The 24,446-nt window shown below is 37.0% G+C and overlaps 2 protein-coding genes and 1 pseudogene across 2 annotated transcripts; 2 read left to right on the top strand and 1 right to left on the bottom strand.

Annotated features, from left to right (window-relative positions):
* Positions 1–148: 148 nt before the first annotated feature.
* On the bottom strand, positions 149–2,536 carry LOC109049048 (F-box only protein 44-like). Its single transcript, XM_042712904.1, has 6 exons — positions 2,173–2,536; positions 1,658–1,919; positions 929–1,043; positions 699–794; positions 467–602; positions 149–380 (listed from the first exon to the last, which is right to left on the bottom strand). The coding sequence occupies exons 1-6, from the start codon at positions 2,224–2,226 to the stop codon at positions 234–236; spliced, it is 810 nt and encodes a 269-aa protein (XP_042568838.1). The 5' UTR covers positions 2,227–2,536; the 3' UTR covers positions 149–233.
* Positions 2,537–3,921: 1,385 nt separating this feature from the next.
* On the top strand, positions 3,922–6,841 carry LOC109055832 (F-box only protein 6-like). Its single transcript, XM_042712905.1, has 6 exons — positions 3,922–4,269; positions 5,153–5,414; positions 5,613–5,727; positions 5,826–5,921; positions 6,315–6,450; positions 6,544–6,841. Exons 1-6 carry the CDS (start codon positions 4,267–4,269, stop codon positions 6,688–6,690), a joined length of 759 nt encoding a protein of 252 aa, XP_042568839.1. The 5' UTR covers positions 3,922–4,266; the 3' UTR covers positions 6,691–6,841.
* Positions 6,842–8,172: 1,331 nt separating this feature from the next.
* On the top strand, positions 8,173–20,177 carry LOC109045408 (annotated as a pseudogene).
* Positions 20,178–24,446: the final 4,269 nt, after the last annotated feature.

Genomic DNA, 24,446 nt, shown 5'->3' with positions numbered 1-24,446 from the left:
GTGTTTGGGAGATAATATGAATACACTGATAATTAAGGCCTTTTGAAATATAAACATCTAAAAATAGATTGATATGTACAGTAAAAAAAAACAAAAAAACAAGCAGAATGATGAGTCTTCAAGCCACGTAAAACACTGAGAAATGCACTTTTGCACCTTCATAAGACTTTTAAATTTAATGTAACATATTACAGCATTTCTCATAACAAACAACAAATACTGACAGTAAGACACTATCTCTCTTCAGCGGGACAGATCTCCACACTACTGTTAGTGACCCGTATCCCATACCAGCCTGCCCAAAACTGTGTATCCTTCCCTCCATGAGTGAAACGGATAAACCGAACTCCAGGTCCATAATCCTTAAAGACATGTGTCATCTGAAATTGTTGTAAAAATGGATATAAGTTGAGAATGACACGGTTATTTTTATCAGGTTCAGCTGATTTTATTTCATTCTACTCACTTCACACCACTGCTGATCGTTCCACTGTGGAAAGAAAACTTGTTCAGGCTCAAAGGTACTGATGGGTTTCTTCTTCTGATCAAGCAACTCCACACAGATCTGATACACGCTTCCACAATCGCAGCGCGGGGCATACCTGCAACAGACAAAACATTCGCAAAATAAACTTTATTAGCTGGTATAATAAAGCAACCACTGATACTGTAAAATTAGAGTTTGAGCAAATGTTCACCAGTCTGATATTTTGATATGAGGTTGTAGTTGATCCATGAAAGCAGCGTTGTAGCCTTCTTTCTTCAAATCTATCAGCTGTTGCTTCAAACATAACCTGAGGACAAAGTTCATGGGTGACAAAGAAGGCCTCGCTATTGTCCTTTTAGTTAAACTGTATAAAAAAGCATTTTAAAATATATTTATTTAGGTTTGACTTTCCATCTGAAGAATAAGTCATTTCAAGCTTACCAGTAAGAGGTGACAAAGTATTTTGCGACTGTGAAATTTGGGATTTTTACATAATTGTCTTCTACTGTCCAGCAGTCACCACCATTCTCTACAATCTTCCATCCACTGAACTCCTCTAATCAGACCAGCAGAGAGGAGCACATTATATAAATGGAGCAAGTGACACTGGCATTGCATTTTTCAGAAGGGAATAAGGTGGCAAATGAAGTGTTAAAATTAATTGTTTAAATGTGAAGTGAATTTAGGGTCATTTCATCTCTAGTGGTCCAATGAACGCTGCTTGACCATTACCTCAATGTTTTGGTATTGCAAAACCAATATTTTTATTTTATTTTATGTGGTTTAACCACAGTGGCCATCATGGCCCACAACATTGTTGTTCTTTAGACTTATAATTTAAGGTCAAATGTAATGATCAATAGTGCTCACGGTTCCACATTTAGGGCAAGGATTTGAGTCTCAGTTCTAAATCTTTTTAGGAGGTCCTATGTTAAGATGTTTACATGAAAAATAAAATGCTTGAGGAATATCAATACAGTGCTGCAAAATTCTACCACTGTGATTCCCAAAAGCATCGTAAGCCTAAAGATTGTAAAAACAATTGCCACCAATGGCTTCCATGATCAACTTAGGTTGACGATGCTTCTGGGAAATGCAGTCCAGAATATGAAGCTAATATAGGCTACTGCTTTATTAAAAATATTACATATTTTCAGTCCAGGGGCTCACCTTCTGCTCTAGGATTCTTGAGCAAGTTACGTCGTTTCTTAGTTAAGAAGTAAAACTGGCACCAGCCGTCTGGGGCTCTGGAGGGATCCTGTGGCTGGATCCCCTCTCTCCGACAGCGCTCTCTCCAGTGTGCAGCACTGTCCACCAGCTCCTTCCACTCACGACACACCAGACGACAGACTCGCACCACCTGATGAGCAGGCAGATTCAGCAGGATCTCCTCAACCACAGCTAGAGGAACAGCTGAACGCAGACCTGAGCACTGACAGAGGAAGGAAGATTCAGTTCTAATCCTGCTAGAAAACCCAGCTGTGGAACATGGTTGCTGGTTTTTAGCTGGTCATCAGCTACTATGTTCCACCCTGACCATTGTAATATGGCATGAGCATCTGGTTTAATGCTGGTCCAAGATGATCTACCTGTCATAAGGCAAATCAATCCATTTCGACTAGCATTTGACTTTATGCTATAACAACTGGCTGTAACGGAAACCAAAGAGCTCAACAACAACTTACTGATCTGGGTTTAAAGTCCTTCGAAATAGCATGTCCGCTCTCTGACTGGCCCATATTTGTTTTTTTTTTTATATTATATTTGCTTTATAAGTCACTCTTGCGCGTCTGGACCTACGGGTGGAAACGTAGGTTATATCTCATAGTCTGACGATGTTGTAGTAAAAAACTGAAACACAAATAACCTAGCTAACTTCGTATTATTTATATACCAAAGAACGTTCTTCTGACTAGTGATGACCCTTAATAATGCGGCAGATCTGAATCAGAATATAATAATACTTAAAATCACATGTTTAACGAGATCCCAAACCGAAAGTAGTCTTCTGTTACCGGAAGCATCATGGCCCCGCCCACAACTCTGACGAATGCAATATGAGCGCAGCAGAAGTATGAAAAGTCCTTTTCACTTATGAACAGTTTATGTAAGAATTTTCTTTTCCAATCCCCCCGAGAGAATGTGCCGTTGTTTTTGTTTCAATTCCACTCAAGACGTTTTCTCAACCTTAGCCTTATTACCTATTTTGAGAAGATACTTTTGATAAAGTGAATGATCTTTCTCACTCTCATTTTAAGATACAAAATATGATAGGACTATGTGCATGCTGGAAAATATTATTTCAACAAAACATTTTATTAGAAAATGTAGGTTTCTCACATCTTTATATTGTTTAGAAATTAATTAAATCATTTTAATAAGCACTGGTCAGAGATGTTTGATTTGTTTGTAAAGTATAATTTTCTTAATAATTATTGCTCTTGATTTTCTTTTTTCTATTTGTATGGGTTTTTTTCTGTACAAATATCTTATATCTATGCATGTCAATAAAAACAATAAATACAAGTAATACATTTATTATTATTATTATTATTATTATTATTTTAGAGTAAAGTCTACAGAGGTGAGCTCTTACATAAAAATATCTTCATGGAGACACCATGTTATCAGATACTTCTAGCTGCAGAATAATTGAAAAATCTGCTATGTACTTCTGTCAATATGGTATTTTACTATGGCTTCAATGATTGGAAATGTTTGCAAAAGTCCTTACAGATTCAATCACTTCCTCTATAAATTTCTTACATTCTTGTACAACTGTTACAAATGCAAAATTAATATATAGAGCAGATACATGAAAAAAAGAGATATAATAACTTGTCTCATCAACTGCTTTCAACTTGCAGTCTTACTGCAACACTTTAAAATGAACTGCACCTTGTGGTCATTTCATTTTCAGATATAATTTGTAATCCGTAGGGATTATTAAACCTCTGTATTATTTGCTGCAGGTAATATTATCTGTACCGGTGCATCTTAAACAAAGACATCAAGTGTGTAATAATAGGTATTTTTCATACTTTTCTCTTTTAACCTTCAACAGTTATTTCACAGTCAAGCTTCATTTTTTTTTTTTTTTTTGTATTATTATTAAAAGCTTAAAAGTTTCAAAGCTTCAGTGTTTAACATAGCATCACTTACATTCAGTATATTGGTCTTAATTAGTCTTTAATATCAAAACGTTATCAAACCGTTAGTAAAACAAACAAACACACAAACAAACAAACAAACAAACAAAAAACAACAACTTTATTTATACATTGATTGTTCATATTCTTCATATGAACGTTATCAAAACGTTTCCAGATAAATCTTTGAATATTTTTGTTAGCTTGTGTGAATACAGTACACGTACACAAACAACTTTTCTTAGAAACAAGTCTTATGTTGGTGCAGTAATGCATTTCTCCGTAACGTGTCATCGTAATGCATTCGTCAGTGCTGTAGGAGGCAGTGTTGCCAAGTCCGCGGGTTTAAGCGATCCCTAATAACGTGAAGTTTAGCCCATAAAATGCGAAACTTACCAGGGGAACCCCACCAAAAACGTGTATCTTACCCCACCCGAATGAGGTTTTTACCGGGGGATCCACCTCGAAACGTGATTGAGCTAGTTTTGAGTAGCAATTGGGAGGGTTTTGTTGTGAAAATCTGGCAACCCTGAGCCACGACGTAAACGCAAGCTTCCCATATCAGTACTTTCGATTTGGTTCTCGGTAAACATTTACATCCTAAGGAATTGCAGCAATTCTGCCCTAATCATGGTACGTGTGACTAAATACGATATCTAACCGGAAAGAAGAACATATCTAACAGACCTGCTGAAGTCAAGACGCTCCACTGCCAGACATATTCCCGTCTTCCTGAAGCAGACTATTGTGCTTCCGCAATAAGTGTCGTTGTTGCTCTTTAAAAGAACGATGACTCAGTCTGGCTGAGACTGTAACTATTGCAAAATAGCTACTGTTTGGGTTTTAGTTAGTGTAGCTTCGCCAGACTGCGGGACGTAATTTCCGGCTTTGCACAACCGTAGGTCCAGACTACTTATAAAAGACAAATGCCATAACAAAAAACAAAAAAAGAAACAAGAATAAGTCAGGAGAGAGCTGGCACATTATTGTTGCTTAGGACACCCAGATTAGACTCAGTAAGTTGCTAAGTGATGGTTTGAGAGAATTAACACATCAAAGTGTCCCAGACATGGGCCCAAATGCAGAAATAAACTTTATTTTCTGCTGGAAAATACATCTTAAGAAAAAAAGAAAAAAAACAACCATGCTGAAACCAGCCTAAGTTGTTGGTATGTGGTTTGCTCTAGCTGCTCCTCTAGCCTGGTCGTAGCTGGTCTGCATGCTGTTTTTAGAGTGGTTTTGACCACTTCTTTTGCTGGTCATGCTTGGAGTCCACCTTAAACCAGCTAAGACCAGCTGTTTTTGTTTTTTTGTTTGCTCCTCCCCCAGCAGAACGTGGTAGCTGGTTTCTAGGAGGTTCGAGGTGGTAGACTGGCAAAAAAAAACAGTTGCCAGCTTAAGGTGGTCAAACTGGGTTTTTGAAGATTATAGTTGATATCCAGCTAAAAACCAGCAACCATGTTCCACAGCTGGGTTTTCCAGCAGGATTAGAACTGAATCTTGCTTCCTCTGTCAGTGCTCAGGTCTGCGTTCAGCTGTTCCTCTAGCTGTGGTTGAGGAGATCCTGCTGAATCTGCCTGCTCATCAGGTGGTGCGAGTCTGTCGTCTGGTGTGTCGTGAGTGGAAGGAGCTGGTGGACAGTGCTGCACACTGGAGAGAGCGCTGTCGGAGAGAGGGGATCCAGCCACAGGATCCCTCCAGAGCCCCAGACGGCTGGTGCCAGTTTTACTTCTTAACTAAGAAACGACGTAACTTGCTCAAGAATCCTAGAGCAGAAGGTGATTCACATGATCAGTATCACTGATATTTCAGATAGGGTATCTTAGGGGAGAAGGTGATTCACATGATCAGTATATTTTAAGTGATTTAACAAGAATCCTAGAGCAGAAGGTGATTCACATGATAAGTTTATTCACATAGATAAGTTTGAACAAGTATCATTGTGTGAATTTTTGCTTCTCTGATGTTCTTATTAGATAAACTTCAAGGATGGAAGATTGTACAGAATGGAGGGGACCGCTGGGTGGCAGAGGAAAATAGGAACCCATTTCCTCATTCACCGGTCACAAAATGTTTTGTAACTTCTTATGGGTACATTTGATAATTTAGATCGTATAACAAAGTTTTGAGCTTAATTGTCAATATATGATTATCAATCAATCAGCAAGCCAATCCACATTCGTCCTCAGGTTATGTTTGAAGCAACAGCTGATAGATTTGAAGAAAGAAGGCTACAATGAGGCTTTCATGGATCAGCTACAACCTCATATCAAAATATCAGACTGGTGAGTGTTTGCTCAAACTCATTTTATGCTCCTCTATCTTAGGGGTGAATTTCATTTTTTTCTTGGTGTTGAATTTAATACATTTTCCGTGAATGACCAGTCCATCTGGGTCATCTTGATAATTGTTTTATTATTATTATTATTATTATTGCAAGAATCTGCATAAATTGTAACTTTATGTAAAAAATATATATATAAAGGAAATTTTGAAAACTGTCTGTGTTTTTTTTTTTTTTTAAGTCAATTAAGTTCAGAAAGTCTTCTTTTGTGTTCCACAGTAATGTTGACAGAATGTTCATTTTTGGGTGAACTGTCCCTTTAACTGCGGTACCAGTGTTACTTACAATTCAGGTTTTATTATGAAAGCACATTTGCGTGATGTTTTATTTGCAGGTATGCCCCACGCTTTGATTGTGGGTGTCAGTATGAGATCAGTGTCGAGTTGCTTGATCGGAGGAAAAAACCCATCTGTACTTTTCAACCTGAGAAAGTTTTTTTTCAACAGTGGAATGATGAGCCATGGTGTGAAGTGAGTAGAATAACACTAACAGTCCAGTTATTCCCCTATAATCAAACTAAGTCTAGGTGTTATTGCCTCTGTATTTGTTCTGCTTTATTTCAGATGACACATGTCTTTAAGGATTATGGACCTGGGGTTCAGTTTATCCGTTTCACTCATGGAGGGGTGGATACACAGTATTGGGCAGGCTGGTATGGGATACGGGTCACTAACAGTAGTGTGGAGATCTGTCCCGCTGAAGAGAGATAGTGTCTTACTGCATTATTTTTTTCCTTAAATTAACTTGCATGAAGGTGCCCAAAGAATAATGCAATGTACCATAATGGAGACATATAACATTACAAAGCGCTGTTGTGTATGCACTTAGTTCCAATAAACGCTGTATGTTACACTGTTAAAACGAGGGACCTTAGTCTGCAACTGTAAGTACAGCCACAGACATGCACTTCTTACGAAGTAATCCGTTTACTTGAGTGCAGTTGAAAGCAGTTGATGAGATAGGTTATTATATCTTTTTTTCATGTATCTGCTCTATATATTAATTTTGCATTTGTAATAGTTGAAAAAGAATGTAAGAAATTTATATAGGAAGTGATTGAATCTGTAAGGACTTTGGCGACCTTTGCAATTGTTTTCAATCATTGAAGCCATAGTAAAATACCATATTGACAGAATTACATTATTCTGCAGCCAGAAGTATCTGATAACATGGTGTCTCCATGAAGATATTTTTATATAAGAGCTCACCTCTGTAGACTTTACTCCACAAAATTCTACATCCACTCCAGAAGTCAGAGATCCGCTAGTGAGCGACGCCTCGTGGTACCATCACAGAGAGGCTCAAAATCACTTTCCAGAACATTCTCATTCACCATTCATGGCTGGTGGAATGATCTTCCCAACCCTATCTGGAATGCAGAATCCCTGACAATTTTCAAGTGACAGCCTTAAACTCATCTCTTTCGAAGCTACTTGACTTCATCATAAAAAAAAGAAAGAAAATTGTCTTTCTCTTTATTTATTCCTTCTCTTTCTAGCTTGTACTTATTTGAACAATGTCTAAAACGTGGTATTACAATCACTTCCTGTGTCTGCCTGCCTCTTAAAGAAGAATCGCTTTATGTATGCCCCAATTGTAAGTCTCTTTGGATAAAAGCATCTGCAAAATGACTAAATGTAAATGTGGAGATAAAGGGACTGTAAGTATTATAGCTATACTACTCATTTGATACCAAATGTAGTTTGCAACTTGTATTGTATTGTCATTCATGCATCTTGGTGAATGCCAAATGTATATCATTTATAATTTGATGTGCACATTTACTTAATATGAACTTGTGCTTGCGTTCTGGTTGCAATAAAAATGATTGTACAGACCTCAGGACATTTTACTCTTTCTTTCTTTCTTTCTTTCTTTCTTTCTTTCTTTCTTTCTTTCTTTCTTTCTTTCTTTCTTTCTTTCTTTCTTTTTTAATCTTCATTGAAGTCCTTTATTTGGTACATATATTTCATTTGTATCAGAACTTCACATTCATTGCTCATTCTATTATTTCTCTCCACATTTTAAAATAAAAAAGCAAGTCATCAAAATTTAAAACAACACAAATTAAAGTTGGGGAATTATAAAGTGACCAAAAACACAGGTAGGCCTAATGTGAAAAATCCTTTAGATATTAAAAACATTGCCAAATGGCCATAATGAAATAAATGGTATGTATCAACTCCTAAACATAGCGCTCGAAATGAGCCTGCTGCAGTCAGGTGGACCAAGACGTAGCTCTCAGAAAACTCCCAGCCTACAACAAGAATGTGAACGCTTTTTACAAGTTGAAATTTTGCAGTATTTCCGACATGGCATGAACGCAGCAGAATCTCGTTAAGTAATACTGCGAAACTTGGCCAATGTGTTTTCGTAGAGGAGCTAAAGCCAGCCACGCCTATTTGTCAAAAAGTATAAGAGACAGAAAACTAACGGGCAAATCTTTTTCCTCGATAACTGAACGATGGCCAACAACAACGGGAATGTACTGGACAATCGCACCGATGAGAACATAGCATGTGTGACGGAAAACGATGACACTCAGTCGGTATGACATAACATTTTCATTCTTTTGTAAACATCAGAGGGTTTGTTTGATGGTGCCGATGACAGTAACTTAAAGCGCTTCGGCATCGACTGTAAAAGATGTCGGAACCCCTCTATAAAGAGTTGAACAATGAGATATGCTCTTTTTGCTGATGACTTTTAAATATATCAAATATACATGCTGTTCAAAAGTTTGGGATCAGTAAGATCTGTAATGTTTTTTTTTTAAAGTTTTTTTTTGCTAATCAAGGCTGCATTTATTTGATCTGAAATACAGACAAATCTGTAATAGCCTACTGTGAAATATTATTGCAATAAAAAAATGGTTTTCTATTTTAACATAAAAATATATATAATTTATTTATCAAAGCTGAATCTTCAGCATCATTACTCCAGTCTTCAGTTTCACATGATCCTTCAGAAATCATTCTAACATTCTGATTTAATATCAATACTGGCAAGAGTTTTGCTGCTTCATATTTTCTTTGGAACCTGTGATCATTTTTTCAGGGTTCTTTGAAGAATTAAACGTTAAAAAGAACAGCATTTATTAAAAATAGAAATGTTTTGTAACAATATACAGTACACTACTGTTCAAAAGTTTGGGGTCAGTACTTTTTTTTATTTTTCTTTTTTTCTTTTGAAATAACACTATTTGTAAAATCATTCACATGAGGCATACATGTTGATCTTGTGCAGAAAACTCCTGGCATCCCTTTATCCAGAAAACTCTGCTACGCAGTTGGAGGAATGCCTTATCAAATGACTGGAACCGCCAAGGGCTTTTTCATGCAGATCTTTTTATTGGATGTTGTGAAGGTGCGTATATTTGATTAAAAGATGTTGTTTTTAGCAGCTGTCAGTAATGAATACCATATATTTATTATAATAATTTTTTTTTATAAAGTACTGATATGTTTTTCCTTGTCCAATTTGCTCTTGTTTCTCTTGTCCAATTGATTTTTAAATATCCTTCTGAGGATTGTGTATCCCGAGTGGTTAGAAATCTAGGCTTGTGAATGAAAAGTTTTGAGGGATTTGTGAGAGATAACCACTGTGTGATCTGGGGTTTATAAAAACGTACAACAACTGAGTATTTATAAAATGCATGATGCTCCATCCTCAACACTTCCTCACTTTGCATATCATGTTTGCATGCCATGTTCAACACTACTACTCTAAACTTTTAGCACAGGAAGTATGTTAAAGGGGATATGAAAGTTCTTGAGAAAGTTCATATATTAATATACTTTAACAGCATAGTAGAGCATTGTGTAACTGCATTTTATAATACAAAAGAAATTATGTTACAAAAATGGCGCACAGCAAGTATGATTTTCATTTTCTTCTATCCTTATGATTGCTATAGATGGGAGCCTTTTCTGCATCTATCATTCTCTTCCTTGGTCGAGCTTGGGATGCCATTTCAGATCCTCTGATTGGATATGCTGTGAGCAAGAGTGGCCGGACCAGAATTGGCAAACTTATTCCTTGGTGAGTGTACAGACTGGGTGTGAAGCACGTCCTCCAATCTCACTGAAATATTTCACAGCTGGACATGTGTATTACAAATGTTGAGCATATAAATGGTAATAGATGTTGTACACTTTCAAATTACTTTTTTTATATGCCAAATGTTTATCATGTGCCACTCTGCTTATCCATGCTCTTTACATAGGATTATGTTCACAATGCCACTTGGGGTCCTATCATACGTTATGCTCTGGTATACCCCACAGGACACCATGTCCCCTGCCTTCAGTTTCGGCTGGTACTTCACATGGTGCTGTCTGTTTGACACCTTCATGAGTGTAAGCCCAATATTATGTGCCTATAGTTTTTTGTTGTTTTACACATTCAGCCTTAAGGATGTTCAGCAGTTAAGGAAATTTCCTGCATAAGGGGAATATTAAATGTAAATTAGTTTTGAATTGCAAACAAATATACAGTGACACTATAGTTTCCACCTCTTTCCTGTGAAGTACTCATGGTAAATATAGCACTCACCACAGCAGTTTTTAAACAGCTGTGTTTGCTTATATAATCTGTCATATGACTCATAACTGACTCCAAAACATTTCATTCTCTCTCTGTCTCATTTAGTGCTACCATGTGCCATATTCTTCCCTAAACATGTTTCTGGGGGGGAATGAGAAGGATCGAGACTCAGCCACTGGTTACAGTAAGAAAATACAGTCTTAAACGGCATCATCATTGTGGTCCAAGCACCAAGATGATTAGATTGGGGCAAGCTGATAGAATTGCAATATAGGCTATCTTTCTAAATGTTAATGCAAAGTCAACTATCTTAAATCTTCAATTGTACTGTATGTTACAGCTTACAGGAACACATGTTAGTTCCAAAAGAGATAACTGACTTCAAAATGGAAATCAGAAAATATTCAGCCATTGGCAATGGGATTTCTTGTAAAAGGATATCTTGCCCTGTGACTCTCTAGTGTACAACATTAGTATTAGCCTTCATTCTGTCATTCACTGTCACAAATAAATGACTGGTCTAATTGCTGATCTAATAGCCCCATAGCATTAGAAATTCATGAGATTTGGCATGTTACATCCAAATATACTGTTGTCCATTTACATTCACAAGAAATAAGCCAATAAGATATTATGGGTCACATAAATTATATATATATATCACTCTGTATCTGCTAAACGATTAAATGGATAATAAAACTGTTAATAAACTTGATTGAACTTATTCCCGGAGCACCTTAAGATAGAGTATAGAAATTTTATGTGAAGCAGACAAGCGTCCTAAGAGGAGGGGGTAGAAAACTTTGAACTTTGAAACTTCCTTCATTGCTTAGAGCCCTGACAATCAATAATATTACAGGCAGATCCTCTACAATCTTCTTCTATAAAGCACCGATCTAAGAACATATCAAAATCTCATAAAAATAGGTGTATGGAAACATAGCTATTATTCTATCATAAGCGCTTTGTGCCTGTCTGTATTGAAGCCTTTCATTATACTTTTGCTCAATAAAGATTATTAATAGCCTTTCTTGTTGTTTTATCTATCATGTTGCTGCCTCATTACGGTGCTATACATTTAAGAATGTCTTTTAAATTTATAGTATATTAATTAATATATAAATATATTAAGTTACTTGTTTTTCATGAATGTATTTTACAAATATCAATAAGAGGAGTGTTTTAATTTTGACCAGATTTAGCCCTACGCTTATTCATTTTTAAATTGTTGCCTACTAAATAATGTTTTTTTTTTCACTAAATATTTAGATTTTATAAAATTATAGTGCACTCATTATTTTTCTAGAGTAACTTTTGCTACTGAATTATCAACTAACTTAGTTTATAGTAGTAGATTTATGTTTATATATTTATTCATTTGTTGTTTTTCTTTACAATGAAGTTGTCTATATGTGGTAGATCGTGTATAACACAAAAGAGTGATGATCAGGTCAACACATTGAGGTATAGTAATTCTAAACTGCTAAAAAAAAAAACTGCACTGTATCGGATCGGTATCGGTATCGGTAGATACTCAGAATTTCTGGTATCGGATTGCTATTGGTTCTAAAAAAGTGGTATCGAGGCAGCAGTAGTGGGGCCATCTGGCTATATAAGCAGGCGCTTTGCCATAGGATCCTCAGGTTACTTCGATTGAATCAACGACCGAGTCATGCAGCTACATAGCACGGCTAGCAATGCAGTACTCGTTCTCATATCTCAGGGAACCGAGGTTACATTAGTAACCGAGTACGTTCCCTATTGATACTTCACTTGTACTGCATCTTGCTAAAGACGTTATGGGAACCCAGTACAATCACACCGTGTTATGATAGAGGAACGACTGCATAATATAACCTCCTTAAGCATCTAATGCCCATAGGGAAGTATAACAATATTCTCCAAGGCTAAAACGGGCTAAACTCACAGAGGTCATGCCCAGCCTGGGTAATCGTTCCAGAGGACTCGTACAACTTCAACACTCCATGGGCTGAGAGCATACAAGTAAACAGACCTGAAGAGCTTGAGCGTGTTATGGTTAAGCACTCTCTGTCAGAACTGTTTGGCATAACGGACCTGTGTGCCTACTTAAGCACAAAGGACCCTGGCCTGCAAGTCTTCCAGGTTATAAAACCTAGCAAATGTGGACGGCGAGGCCCTGCCGGCCGCCGCACAGATCTTTGTAATGGACACACCGCTAGACCATGCCCAAGACAAGGCGATGCCTCTGTTGCAGATAGAATTATAACCTGTGACCTTAAAAGAGTGGAGAGCACTATAGGTATGTAACCGTGTCTTGGTTTCAGGACGACCTTAGAGTGGGCTCGGACTCAAGGCAGGTGGGGCTCACAAAGAGCATCTGCAGACCACCCATACGCTTTACCGATGCTAACGCCAGTAGCAGAGTGTTTTTTAGCGTCAGGGAATAAAGTTCAATGGATTGTAGCGGCTCAAAGGGAGACCACTGCCTTGCCAAAGATCTACCAGATTTTCTGAACCATCTGCGGGTGGAGTATTCACTCGTCTGAGGGGACATTGGTCCAAGACAGCGTATCTACTCCTTGGTTCAACTTGTCTGGCACATGCGACACTCTAAGCGAACGCAAGTTGATCTGAGACCATTCCAAGAAGAGCTCTACTAGAACAAAGAGACACTTTGAGGAGAGTCCTCCCTGGCGATTTATGTAGGACACTACCGTCTTGCTGTCCGATCTGACCAGGATGTGGTGTCCCTTCAGTTCTGGCATGAAGGTGCGAAGGCCCAAACATACCGCATGCATTTCCAGACAGTTGATGTGCAGCCGACTTTGCTCTTTTGACCAGAGGCCGAAAGCCGGTTTGCCATTGCACAGTACTCCCCAACCTAAGTTGGAAGCATCTGTCAAGACCACCTTCCTTCTGCAGACCATTCCAGGGGCACACCCCGTTCCATCCACTGAGAGTCTTTTCAAGGGGCCAGAGCTGACACGCAGGCCTGATCCACCTTGACACAGAGGCGTCCAAGATGCCAGGTGTGGGGCGGAACTAATGGTTTCAGCCAGTACTGAAGGGGCCACATACGCAGTAGGCCCAGCTGTAGCACCAGAGATGCGGAGGCCATGAGACACAGCATCTTTTGAAATGTCTTGAGGGCGAGAGGCTCCTAATTCGAAGGAGGCCACGAGCTGCTGTATAGCCAGTGCACGTTCTGGCGCGACTATTACACTCATTTGGGCTGAGTCGAAAACTGCTCCCAGGAATGGTATACATTTTTTGCACTCTTGGCAAAACTGACCCAGAGACCCAGCCATTCTAAATGGCTGAGGAGGAGGGATCTGTGAGATATTAGCTCATCCTCTGACTGGGCTAGGACAAGCCAGTCGTCGAGGTAATTCAGAACGTGAATTCACATCTGTCTTAGAGGAGAAAAAGCAGCGTCCATGCACTTCGTAATAGTACGAGGAGCTAGGGACAGTCCAAAGGGAAGGACAGTGTATTGATATGCCATTACCTCGAAGGCAAATCTCAAGAATCGTCTGTGGTGGGGGGCTATCTGGATGTGAAAGTAGGTGTCTTACAGATCCAGTGAAAGAACCAGTCCTCTGGACACACTTGCGAGAGGGTCTGTTTCAATGTAATCATCCTAAACGGCCATTTCATAAGTGCGCAGTTCAAGTGCCTAAGATCAAGGATCGAGATCTAGCTAGATCGATCATATTTCCTCTCGTCATTCTTTTTATTATTATTTATAAGCAGGATACATTGGAAGTAGAGAGCAGAAACTTGGATATATAGGACATGATCTTAACTAAGATCTGTTTCCTATATAAAAGACAAATGTAAAGAACTTTGTTCTCTCTCACGATACAGGAATGGGCATGGAAATGTTCGCTACCCTGGCGGGAGCTGCCATTCAGGGTCAGATAGTGGGGGTGCACCATGCCAAGAGGACATACGTCTGCAGTTTACAGAATGACACGGAAAGGCCTTCTGGGAACCATACAGACTCATTGGATGACATATCTGACACTCTACAAAATACAGTGAGGCACAGAGAACATCCTATTACCATTCTGTCAAGCACACATGGATAGTAGAATTTGTTATTAGCTATTGCTTGTGAAATGACCACACATAGTGACTGTGAACTATCAAGGCAACTTTTTCCTTAATTCATAATTTAGTCATGTGTAGAGGATAAGATACTTCCTTGTTTTGAGCATATGTAGGCCCTTTCTCTGGAACTGTTGTACCAGAGAATGTAGTGCCTCCAGATTTAAATATCATGACATAAGAAACCATATACTGTGTCTTAACACAGCAGTCAAGTATATTCTGTTATATTTCCAGAAACAGGAATTAGACTCTTTAGGTATTTTAAGATCAACGTTGTTCTTCCCAGTTTTCTCATTTTATAAGTTTTGATGTTGCAAAGTGTTACATTGATGTTGAAAATTTTTGTGTGTAATGTTCAAAATGTTGGTGTGTCATGGTTTTTATTATGAATATTATGGTTTTTTTAACAAAGGAAATCAGAATACCTCAGAGAGCAAACGCTAAATGTTACTCTTGTAACATTTAAAATGTCTCAATTTTGATCAACTGAATGCATCCTTGCCAAATAAAAATATTAACTTAAAAACAACAACAAAAAACTTTCTGACCCCAAACTTTTTAATGGTAGTGCCATTTGTCTTTTCATTTCTACAGAGGAGAGCCTATTTGACTGGAGCATTAGTATTGGGAACGCTGTACTTCCTGTGCTGCCTTGTGCTTTTTCTTGGAGTGAAGGAGCAGTTGGGTAGGTCCAAATGAGTTAACATGAGTTAAAATATCAGATAAGTTGTGTTTACCATATGTTCTTTCAGCCATAACTAAGCCTACCACATCAGTTTTGAAACACTGTAAAACATTTGAACACTGTAAAACCGAACAGTGAAATAAATAAAATGAAATGAGTTTATTTCACTCAAATAATAATGAAAGTTCATTTGACTTAGTTGAAAAAAGTTTTGTGAACTCAAAATTTATTGTATTAAGCTGAGCTTAATATGATTGAGTTTTCTAGTTCCCCACATGCTTTGCATCAGACAATATAAGCAAAACAATTGTTGCAAATTGTTTGTTTTTTTTTGTTTTGTGTGTTTTTGCACGAGTTTGGAGTGGTGAGTTATTATTTAGTGTTTTATTTTGTTTTGATTTGTTGGTTGTGGTGAAGAGTAGAGCCTGTGGTTAGGTTGAGGACAGCAAAACTTTAAGACTACTGCATGTTTTTTGACTGTTTACATGCAAGTGTATAGTGGGGGTCTTTTTGATAGCTATAGTAGCACATGCTAGTGTGCTGTTGCAATGACCAGACTGATATAATGACTTGCATGCGTCTCAAAAATGTGCTCATTTTAGCCCCTCTGAGTAAACTGGACCGCATAAATGTCCCCTATCTAACTGGAATGAAGATGGTGGTGAGACACACTCCATATTTGTGGCTTGTATTCGGCTTCCTTTTTGCTTCACTTGCCTTCCAGGTCAGAAGTTTTTCTGTTTAAATTATGAATTAATTTTGAAGTGCTTGTGGTTGATATCAAAATACCAAAAGTGTCCTGTCTGTTATTTATTATGGTTTTGATAGCCATAGTTATAGAGACAACAGATGGATTTTATTTAGTATGACATAAGTCATAATGATAACAATATTTGTTTTAGATGGCTCAGGGAAATTTTGCCCTCTTCTGCACTCACGCAGCAAATATGGGAGCATATTTTCAGCATCTTGCTCTCATACTATTGGTAAGGGATTTATTATTTCAAATTATTATTATATGTATGTATTTTTTTTTTTTTTTTTTTTTTTGAAATACTACAAGAGCTAGTTAACAAAATCTGACCTGTAAAGAGAAAAAAAAGAAAAAAAAGGTCAGGTTAATTTGTTCATATTAAATATTTTTACTTGATCTATTTATTAAGATGTTACAACATAAAGCAAAATAAATCATGCTAAATAAATTATAAAATGTATTTTATATTAAATCACAGTATTAAAATGTTTTTGAATTGTCTCTTGATTTATCTTACAAATTACTTCTAAAATTATACAGTAGTCAGACAGGTTTAACGATTAATGTTTAATTATGTAGCATGGTATGTTTTTCATGGTATTTTAATTATTTCTGCTCTTGTACAGACATCAGCTACAGTATCCATCCCAATGTGGCAGACACTACTGGTCAAAAAAGGCAAAAAGACCACCATATTCATCGGCTTATTAGTGAGCACCAGTCTTTGTTGTTGGTTGTTTAATGGTTGCACAAAGATGGAATTTGAGTGCAGTGACACATATCTATGTAGGGGATTTACAGTTAAACCCAAGGACCAGGTATGATGAATGAAGACCAGGAGTCAGAGATGAAGTCAATTGAAGAAAAATTTACTGAAGAAAATAGTTTGCAGTTTCATTAGCAGAAGTCAGCTTCAATACTCGCAAGGAGTTCGTAGGCTGCTCTGCATACATTCTCAATACAGATTTACTGTATAAGATAGTTTGAGGTTTAAAAGCTGTCACTGGGGAGGTACCTTTTCAAAAGGCACACCTTTGTACCTAAACAGTCCATATTGGTACCTTAAAGGTACATATTACTACCTAAAGTGTACATATTAGTACCTAAAAGGTACAAAAGTGCCCCATTGACAGCTTTTGTACATTTTTTTTGTTGTAGAGTGTACTCTAACAAAAGGTCATTAATTACTTAGGTAAAAATGATTCTGATTGGTCAAATCGTAGAAAAACAAGTAAAATCTTACCAGGTGTACATAAAGTTAAAAGCATATCTTCAAAGTAGGACTGGGCGATACGGCAAAAAAAAAAATCAAATCTCGGATTTCTTTCAGAACGTTTGAATGATTTTCAATTTTTACGATTTTTAACTAGTCAACTTGAAAATTGTAACTACAACATGATTCAAGTAAATTTTGCTTTATTAACTCTCTAGTTCTAAATTTCTATTCCAAGTGCACCACCCATGAAGTTGTCAACATGATGTAAATGTTAAACAAATCGCTTAAGTATCTTTGCAAAAAAGATGCTTGAATTACAACTACATCTTGTACAAATTTGTAGTATACATATTATATGTTCAGAAATAATACAAGGAAAATGCTTTTAAATGAAATCTCAAAAGTCAAGGTAATTCAAAATGACTGAAGACATCAGTAGACTATTATTAACTATTAATGTTCTGTAAAAACAATGAACAGCCGCTTTGAGCCTGTCACCATGATGCAAACATGAAATATCAGACATGCAGTAGTAGTTCTTTACAGGTTTTTTAATCAGTTATGCTGCTTTTCCATTTTTTTTTTCTATGTAAACATGGACGCGTGTGACTGTTGTGCTTGCATCTCTTGGCATTCTAAAAACGCAGCTCTCAAGTTAAAAGATGTTAAGCTCCCATCTTCCTGCATTTTTTAGGGTTAGGGTGATTTCTTGATTTTTAAAAAATTTAAATTGTGGCAAAACACTCAATTTGAATTAATCGATAAAATCTGAAAAATCGCCCAGCCCTATTAAGGTTATTTAGGTGACAAACGATTAAAGTTACACGCAACACGTCATTCCCGAGACGTATATCTGCCATCCTTGTGTCAAGATCTTCATTCGAGTTCTCCCTCATGGGTGCCGTCCTGAATCTCCCTGCAGACTGGTCCGGCACAGACTGATACCAACACACATGCATAGAGAAACCCTTATCTACTTCAAGGTTGAATAGCTAGACTCTTATTCTTGTTTGGTTATGTTCTTATAAGGTAGTGTTTGAGTGAAGTTTATAATGAGTGCAAAAGGAGAGAAGCTCACACCATATTCAGCTTTATTCTTTAATATACAGTCATAGAAAACAACCTAAATGTTCTGAGTACACATTGGTCACATAGACAAGAGGCCCTGCTGCCTTGTAGGCAGAGACCTTTAACCTGAGAGAAGTAAATAGTAAACATATGGAAAAGCTTCTCACGAACAAGGAAAACACATTCTAATAGCATAGTTCATCTTACTGACTATTAAGAGTATATGGTAGATCATAACTTTATTCAATCAATTAAATCATAAGAGGTTGGATACTGATTCATAATTTGATTAATAATCACTCCAAAAATATAATATGTATGAATCCACCACTAGACTAGAGTTCCACTCCTTCATATCTGTGTTATATTTGTTTCCACTTTTTCATCTCTCTTCTCTGCAGGTTTATATCCCATCTCTAATTGTGATATCCCTAGTGAGAAATAATTTACCAGTCTTCATTATTATGTCCATGTTAGCTGGTTCGAGTCTGGCAGCCCTCTATCTACTCCCTTGGTAAGGTAACTCTTAAAAAATATCTCCTCTTCATTCTTTAAGCGTTCACCTCACCAACACACAACCCACACAATTATCATTGTATATGTTAATATCATTATGACCATATAAACTTTGTCAAACTGCTGTATATAACCAGGTTATTTATTTATTTTAGGTCAATGTTACCAGATGTAGTGGATGAAAGAACCCATCATCATGCCAGGATCTAGAACCATTGTTCTACTCCTGCTACGTTTTCTTCAACAAATTTGGAGGAGGCATGTCTGTTGGAATCTCTACTTTGGTGCTACAGTAAGAGCTATCTCCAATCACATTTTGAATCCCCCAAAACCTAAAGTTTCCAATTGATTTTACAATGTTTTGTTTAATGTTATCCTTATCTCTTCAGCTTTGCAGGATACAAGCCTGGTGCATGTAAACACAATCCAGAGGTCATATACTCACTGCATGTTCTCTTCGCTCCAGTGCCAATCTGCCTGCTGCTCATTGGTTTGGTGATTTTTTGCTTCTACCCCATCAATGAAAAGCGACGGAGGAAAATCCAGGACACATTACGGAAAGCAGGGTATGTGTTTGTTTGTATTACCTTTTATTTTGCAAGAATAACGGACTGAGTTGAGGAGTCATGAATGATACGTTAATTCTTTCTACATATATTTCTTATCAAAAATAGTGTCATTTTTTCATTGTTTCATCTTCCTTCTGTACAAAAGCAACTGCTTTCACACTCACTTTAGGCCAAGGTTCATTTTAAGTCTTTACATTCGCTTTTAGCACTGCATATTATGTTCAAATATGTCTGTTTTACACAGGACAGAGACCAGCATGAAAGGAGAAGAAGAACTGAGCCTATGAAGTAATCACTCACTATGTCACACTTCATTACTTATAAGGATTTTATTACTTTTATAACATTCACAGGTTCTGGAACTGTTAATAATAAACAAGTTTTGTTTTCATCGTGCATGGTGAATCTTTCTCAATCCTTATCTGGAGGGATCCCAAAACCATTTAGGAATTTTACTAATCTTGTTACACACAAGGTGAATAAAGGAGATATTCAAGAAATGCAGTTCTGCGGGGCCTCAAGGCCAGAATTGAGAAGCATTAGTGGTCTTAAAGGTGCACTGTGTAATTTCTGCACCATATCTAGACAGATATGGTGCATATGACTGGTTGCAACTATGTTGCTGTGTGTAAAGCGTTTACACTCTTCAGAGAAATTAACCAACGAATGCCTTACTGATTACTCTCTCTGCATCAGCGGTAATGATGATGATGTAAAAGTGTATAAATAAACAGCCATGTGTAAATGTGTGAATGTTTTTTTTTTTTATTGCCATGAAAACTGCACAGCACCATCGTGTGGACAATAGTCTTAGGCCTTTAAGGGATAGTTCTCCCAAAAATAAAAAAAAATTCTGTCATTATTTACTCACCCTCATGTCATTACAGTCTTGTTTGATTTGCTTTCTTCTGCAGTTCTGGTTACCATTGACTTACACTGTATCCATTTCATGTCAAAAGTACGTTTTTTCTTCAAAGAAGAAATAAAGTCATACAGTATTGGAATGACATGACTGTGAGATAATGGTCGCAGAATTTATATCTCTGGCTGAACTATCAATTTAAGACCAATTAACATGTAGTGACTTGTGTTGTTCATGGAGGTGGTGTGGGAGGTGGTGTGGGCTGCTCCAGACACCCACATAACAAGACTACAGATGAAGTGAGTCTGCTTCATGCAAGCTAAAATAGAACTAAAGTGAAATAGACTTTAAAAACATTGTTTTTTGCTGTCAGAGATAACTATTTGTCATACATAGGCATATTTGATAAACATTAATTATATCTATCTTGCCAAGTTTCCTGTGTAAGTTTACTTTACAGTAAATGCGAGCGTCTCAAGACCGGGAGTAATTATGCGCACACTCGCGTTGCCAAAGCTCACCGGCGTCATCTTGTGCACCGAGCTCATAGTGGCACTTATTGCAGTCTTAATTATGTGACTTGCCATCTGCTCTGGAATTCTTGAGCAAATTACACCCTTTCTTAGTTTTTAAAGTAAAACCAGGCGCCAGTCATCTAAGGGGTCTGGAAACATCTAATGGCTGGATCCCCTCTCTCCGACAGCGCTCTCTCCAGTGTGCAGCACTGTCCACCAGCTCCTTCCACTCACGACACACCAGACGACAGACTCGCACCACCTGATGAGCAGGCAGATTCAGCAGGATCTCCTCAACCACAGCTAGAGGAACAGCTGAACGCAGACCTGAGCACTGACAGAGGAAGCAAGATTCAGTTCTAATCCTGCTGGAAAACCCAGCTGTGGAACATGGTTGCTGGTTTTTAGCTGGTCCAAGCTGGTCATCAGTTACCATGTTCCAAAAACCAGAATGCTTTAGGCTGGAATTATCAGCTGGTAGTTGGTTTATAGCTGCTCTCTACGATCTTGGACCAGCAAACTACATGCTTTAAAACACATCGACCACTTTAAAATGGATTTTCCAGCAGGAAAACAATCCATTTCTGCATATTGTCTGGGCTAGAACCAAGAAGTAAGCAACTTACTGAATCTAATATCGTTTCAAAGTCCTTTATAACAACACAAATTCTTGTTTTTTGTTACATTTCACTTTTATTAGATACTTTGTGAATCTGGACCTATGCGTGGAAACATGGAAGTTACCTCTCAGAGGAGTGTCTGGACGCTGTAGAGCATCCTAAACATTATACATTGTGTGTATATCTTGAGAACATACTGAATTGTTTAGTGTGCTTATTCTAAACAATATTTACACTGTTACATCATGACAATACAGATATAGCTAATTTCAGTAAAATATGTAAATAATTCGTTTTTCAAGAAAAAAAAAATATATTTTTTTTCTGTAAAAATGAATTGAGTTGTATTATTATTACATGCTAAATCATTCTACAGATACTATAATCTATTTTCTCCCGCTAGAGTAACGTCCTAAATCAAACAAGTACGGCAGTTTGTGTTCCATGAACAAAGGTTTGGTTTTAGAATGACATGTATGGATGACTTAAATTATGTTTTTACTTATGGTTGAATTATACTCTGCCCTGACCCATCCTCCATGCAAGTTACTTATTTGCATATTTATGATATGTGAGTTTACAAAAACGTACTAAATCACTGAATAATTACATTATCCTTCTTTACATGTTAAATTACACTTTTCTATCCACTGTGGACAGCAGGGGGAGACCAGATGGTTGTAATATTTTTATCTGTAACTTGGAGTTCTTGTAAGTCAGTGCATTCAAAATGTGTTTCAAACTAGTTACAAGTGTCTGCTATTAAATGGCATGGCTGTTATCTTTGCAGCATAAACAGAAAATGCACGGTTTAGTTTCAAACACGAAGAGTGAAATGTTACAATTCTCGGGTTAGTTGTAAAATACCCTGGGGTTAGATGTGACATTATGATATCCACTGGAGTGAGATGTAACGTTATGCAATAAGGATTATGACAAAAAATTGATTTTTAAAGCTTTTGAGCAAATGTGCACCAGCTTCAACAATTGAACACTGTGTGTGTGTGTTTAATCATGATTGATAATGTCAGTCATAGTAATTGGTCATAATAAAATTTCTTTTCCAAGACCTAGGAATACTGAAATTCTAAGAAATTTGAGGGAAATAAATAAATAAATAAATAACTAAATAAATAGCTTGGGGTAGGTTATAACATGTTTAATTGATGTTACTAATCCAAGTCTTGCTGTTACAACTAACTCAGAGTTTTGTAGCCAGGAACTAGCTCACCTTACAGCTAACAGCCCAACACATTAGCACTAACAACTTGCATTAAAAATATCTACACAGACACACAATAAACATAATTTAACTTTGATGAGTTTGTCTAATAAAGCAGGAACTGCCATCAAAAAATAAAAAAATTAATGATAAAAAGTTACTTTCTTACCTCAAAATTAGTTTTTCTCCTCTAAAATCTGCTGTGTTTGCCTCAGGGCTCTACTTCCTCAATGTTTGGAAAAAATATTAAATTGAGAATGTGTGAAGTGAATTAGTTGATTTGTAACTTGTTCCTTATTTGAGAAATTGGAAGTGTTACATTTGACCCGTGTTAAAACCATCCCCCGGTCTCCCGCTATTAATGAAGTGTCAAATCTAGTCCGAAAAGATTTGCACTTGAAAACTGACACACCATCCTAACAATCGACTGATTGTTTTCAGCTCAGCTCAGTTTCGTTTGTAGACTTTTCAGCTAGTGTGGGAATCCAATTTCTTGGATTGTGGTTCAGACCACTACCCCTTGTTGTGTCCACACAATTATCTTGGAATGTCGGGAAAAGTCAAATAGAAATGTTCTTGAAGGAGCCTCCCCTGTGGGCACCTTTATGTCAATTGATATCAATTTGACATCAAATGTTAGTCAAGACTTGATCAAGATGCTGTATAACATCATTTTAAGGTCAGTTTGGACAGCAGTTTCTTGGGTGAAAATATGAAGTTAATACTCACACTGAAATTGTTATAATGTACGCAGCAGGCCAATGTGTATGTTTAAGTAGCATTTTTTCTTGACTGGGGCTTCGGACAGCATCGGTTTGCCACATCACCTTTTGAAATGTGTCCCAGTGGGCAAATGATGTTCAGAAGACCTTAAATTGACATCAAACATTGACCTAAAAAAAAACAAACAAACTGAGAAGGTTTTGTCAAGAGTGATGCAAAAAGACTTAAAGGAAATAATCAGGAGAAACAGGTGGAATATGAGAATGTTTTGTCGTGAGTGATTTGATGTGAATTTAAGGTAATCACACTCCTGTCCTTTCTAATGGCTTTCTCTGCTGTTTAACAACACACCTGAAGATGGCGCTATGCTAGTAGTGACGGTCTGATGATTCAAAAGCATTGGCAATCATAAAACAAACCTCGTATCCAGACCAGCTCACTTTGTGTCACTCTCAGGTGGGTGCATGTCATGTAATGTTGAACAAGTTATCTTGGTTAACTTTTAACACTTACAAGAATGACTATTTCTGGTGGTTTTATATCTTTTTTTTTTCTGGTTAGCATAAAACCCTATGATTTCTGCGATACGGAACACAGAAGGAACCGCTGAATCCATGCATTAAACCACAATTCACTGTATAATGCAGAATGTCACGGAATTTGGCCACTTTTGAATTAAACAATCAGGAAGTAGCGCTGCACAGCTAATCAAATTCTTTGTGTTCATTTAACTCTTTAACTCTATCTACATAACAACATAGGAATAATGATAATAGTTGCTTAATGTTTTTATAATAAATTCATCAATGCATTGTATTGTATTATTTGTCTGATGATGTTCAATTATCCATGTTTCAACCATACATAACCAAAAGCACTTTACTATTCCACATGAATCAAGGTGATTTTGGCCTTTTATCATATACTTTTCAATGTCCCACATTAGGAAGCTGCAGATGTTCTCAGATGATTTGCACTAAGAGCACTAATATGTCTATAATTTATTTTATGAATGTGTTATCCGCGTTTTCTCTTTTGATTTGATTAGGACACATCCTGTTTTTTTTTTTTTGTTT

Source organism: Cyprinus carpio, chromosome A23, assembly GCF_018340385.1.
Source record: "Cyprinus carpio isolate SPL01 chromosome A23, ASM1834038v1, whole genome shotgun sequence".
In the NCBI taxonomy this organism is placed as follows: Eukaryota; Metazoa; Chordata; class Actinopteri; order Cypriniformes; family Cyprinidae; genus Cyprinus; species Cyprinus carpio.
This window is presented reverse-complemented; position numbering and strand designations above follow the sequence as displayed.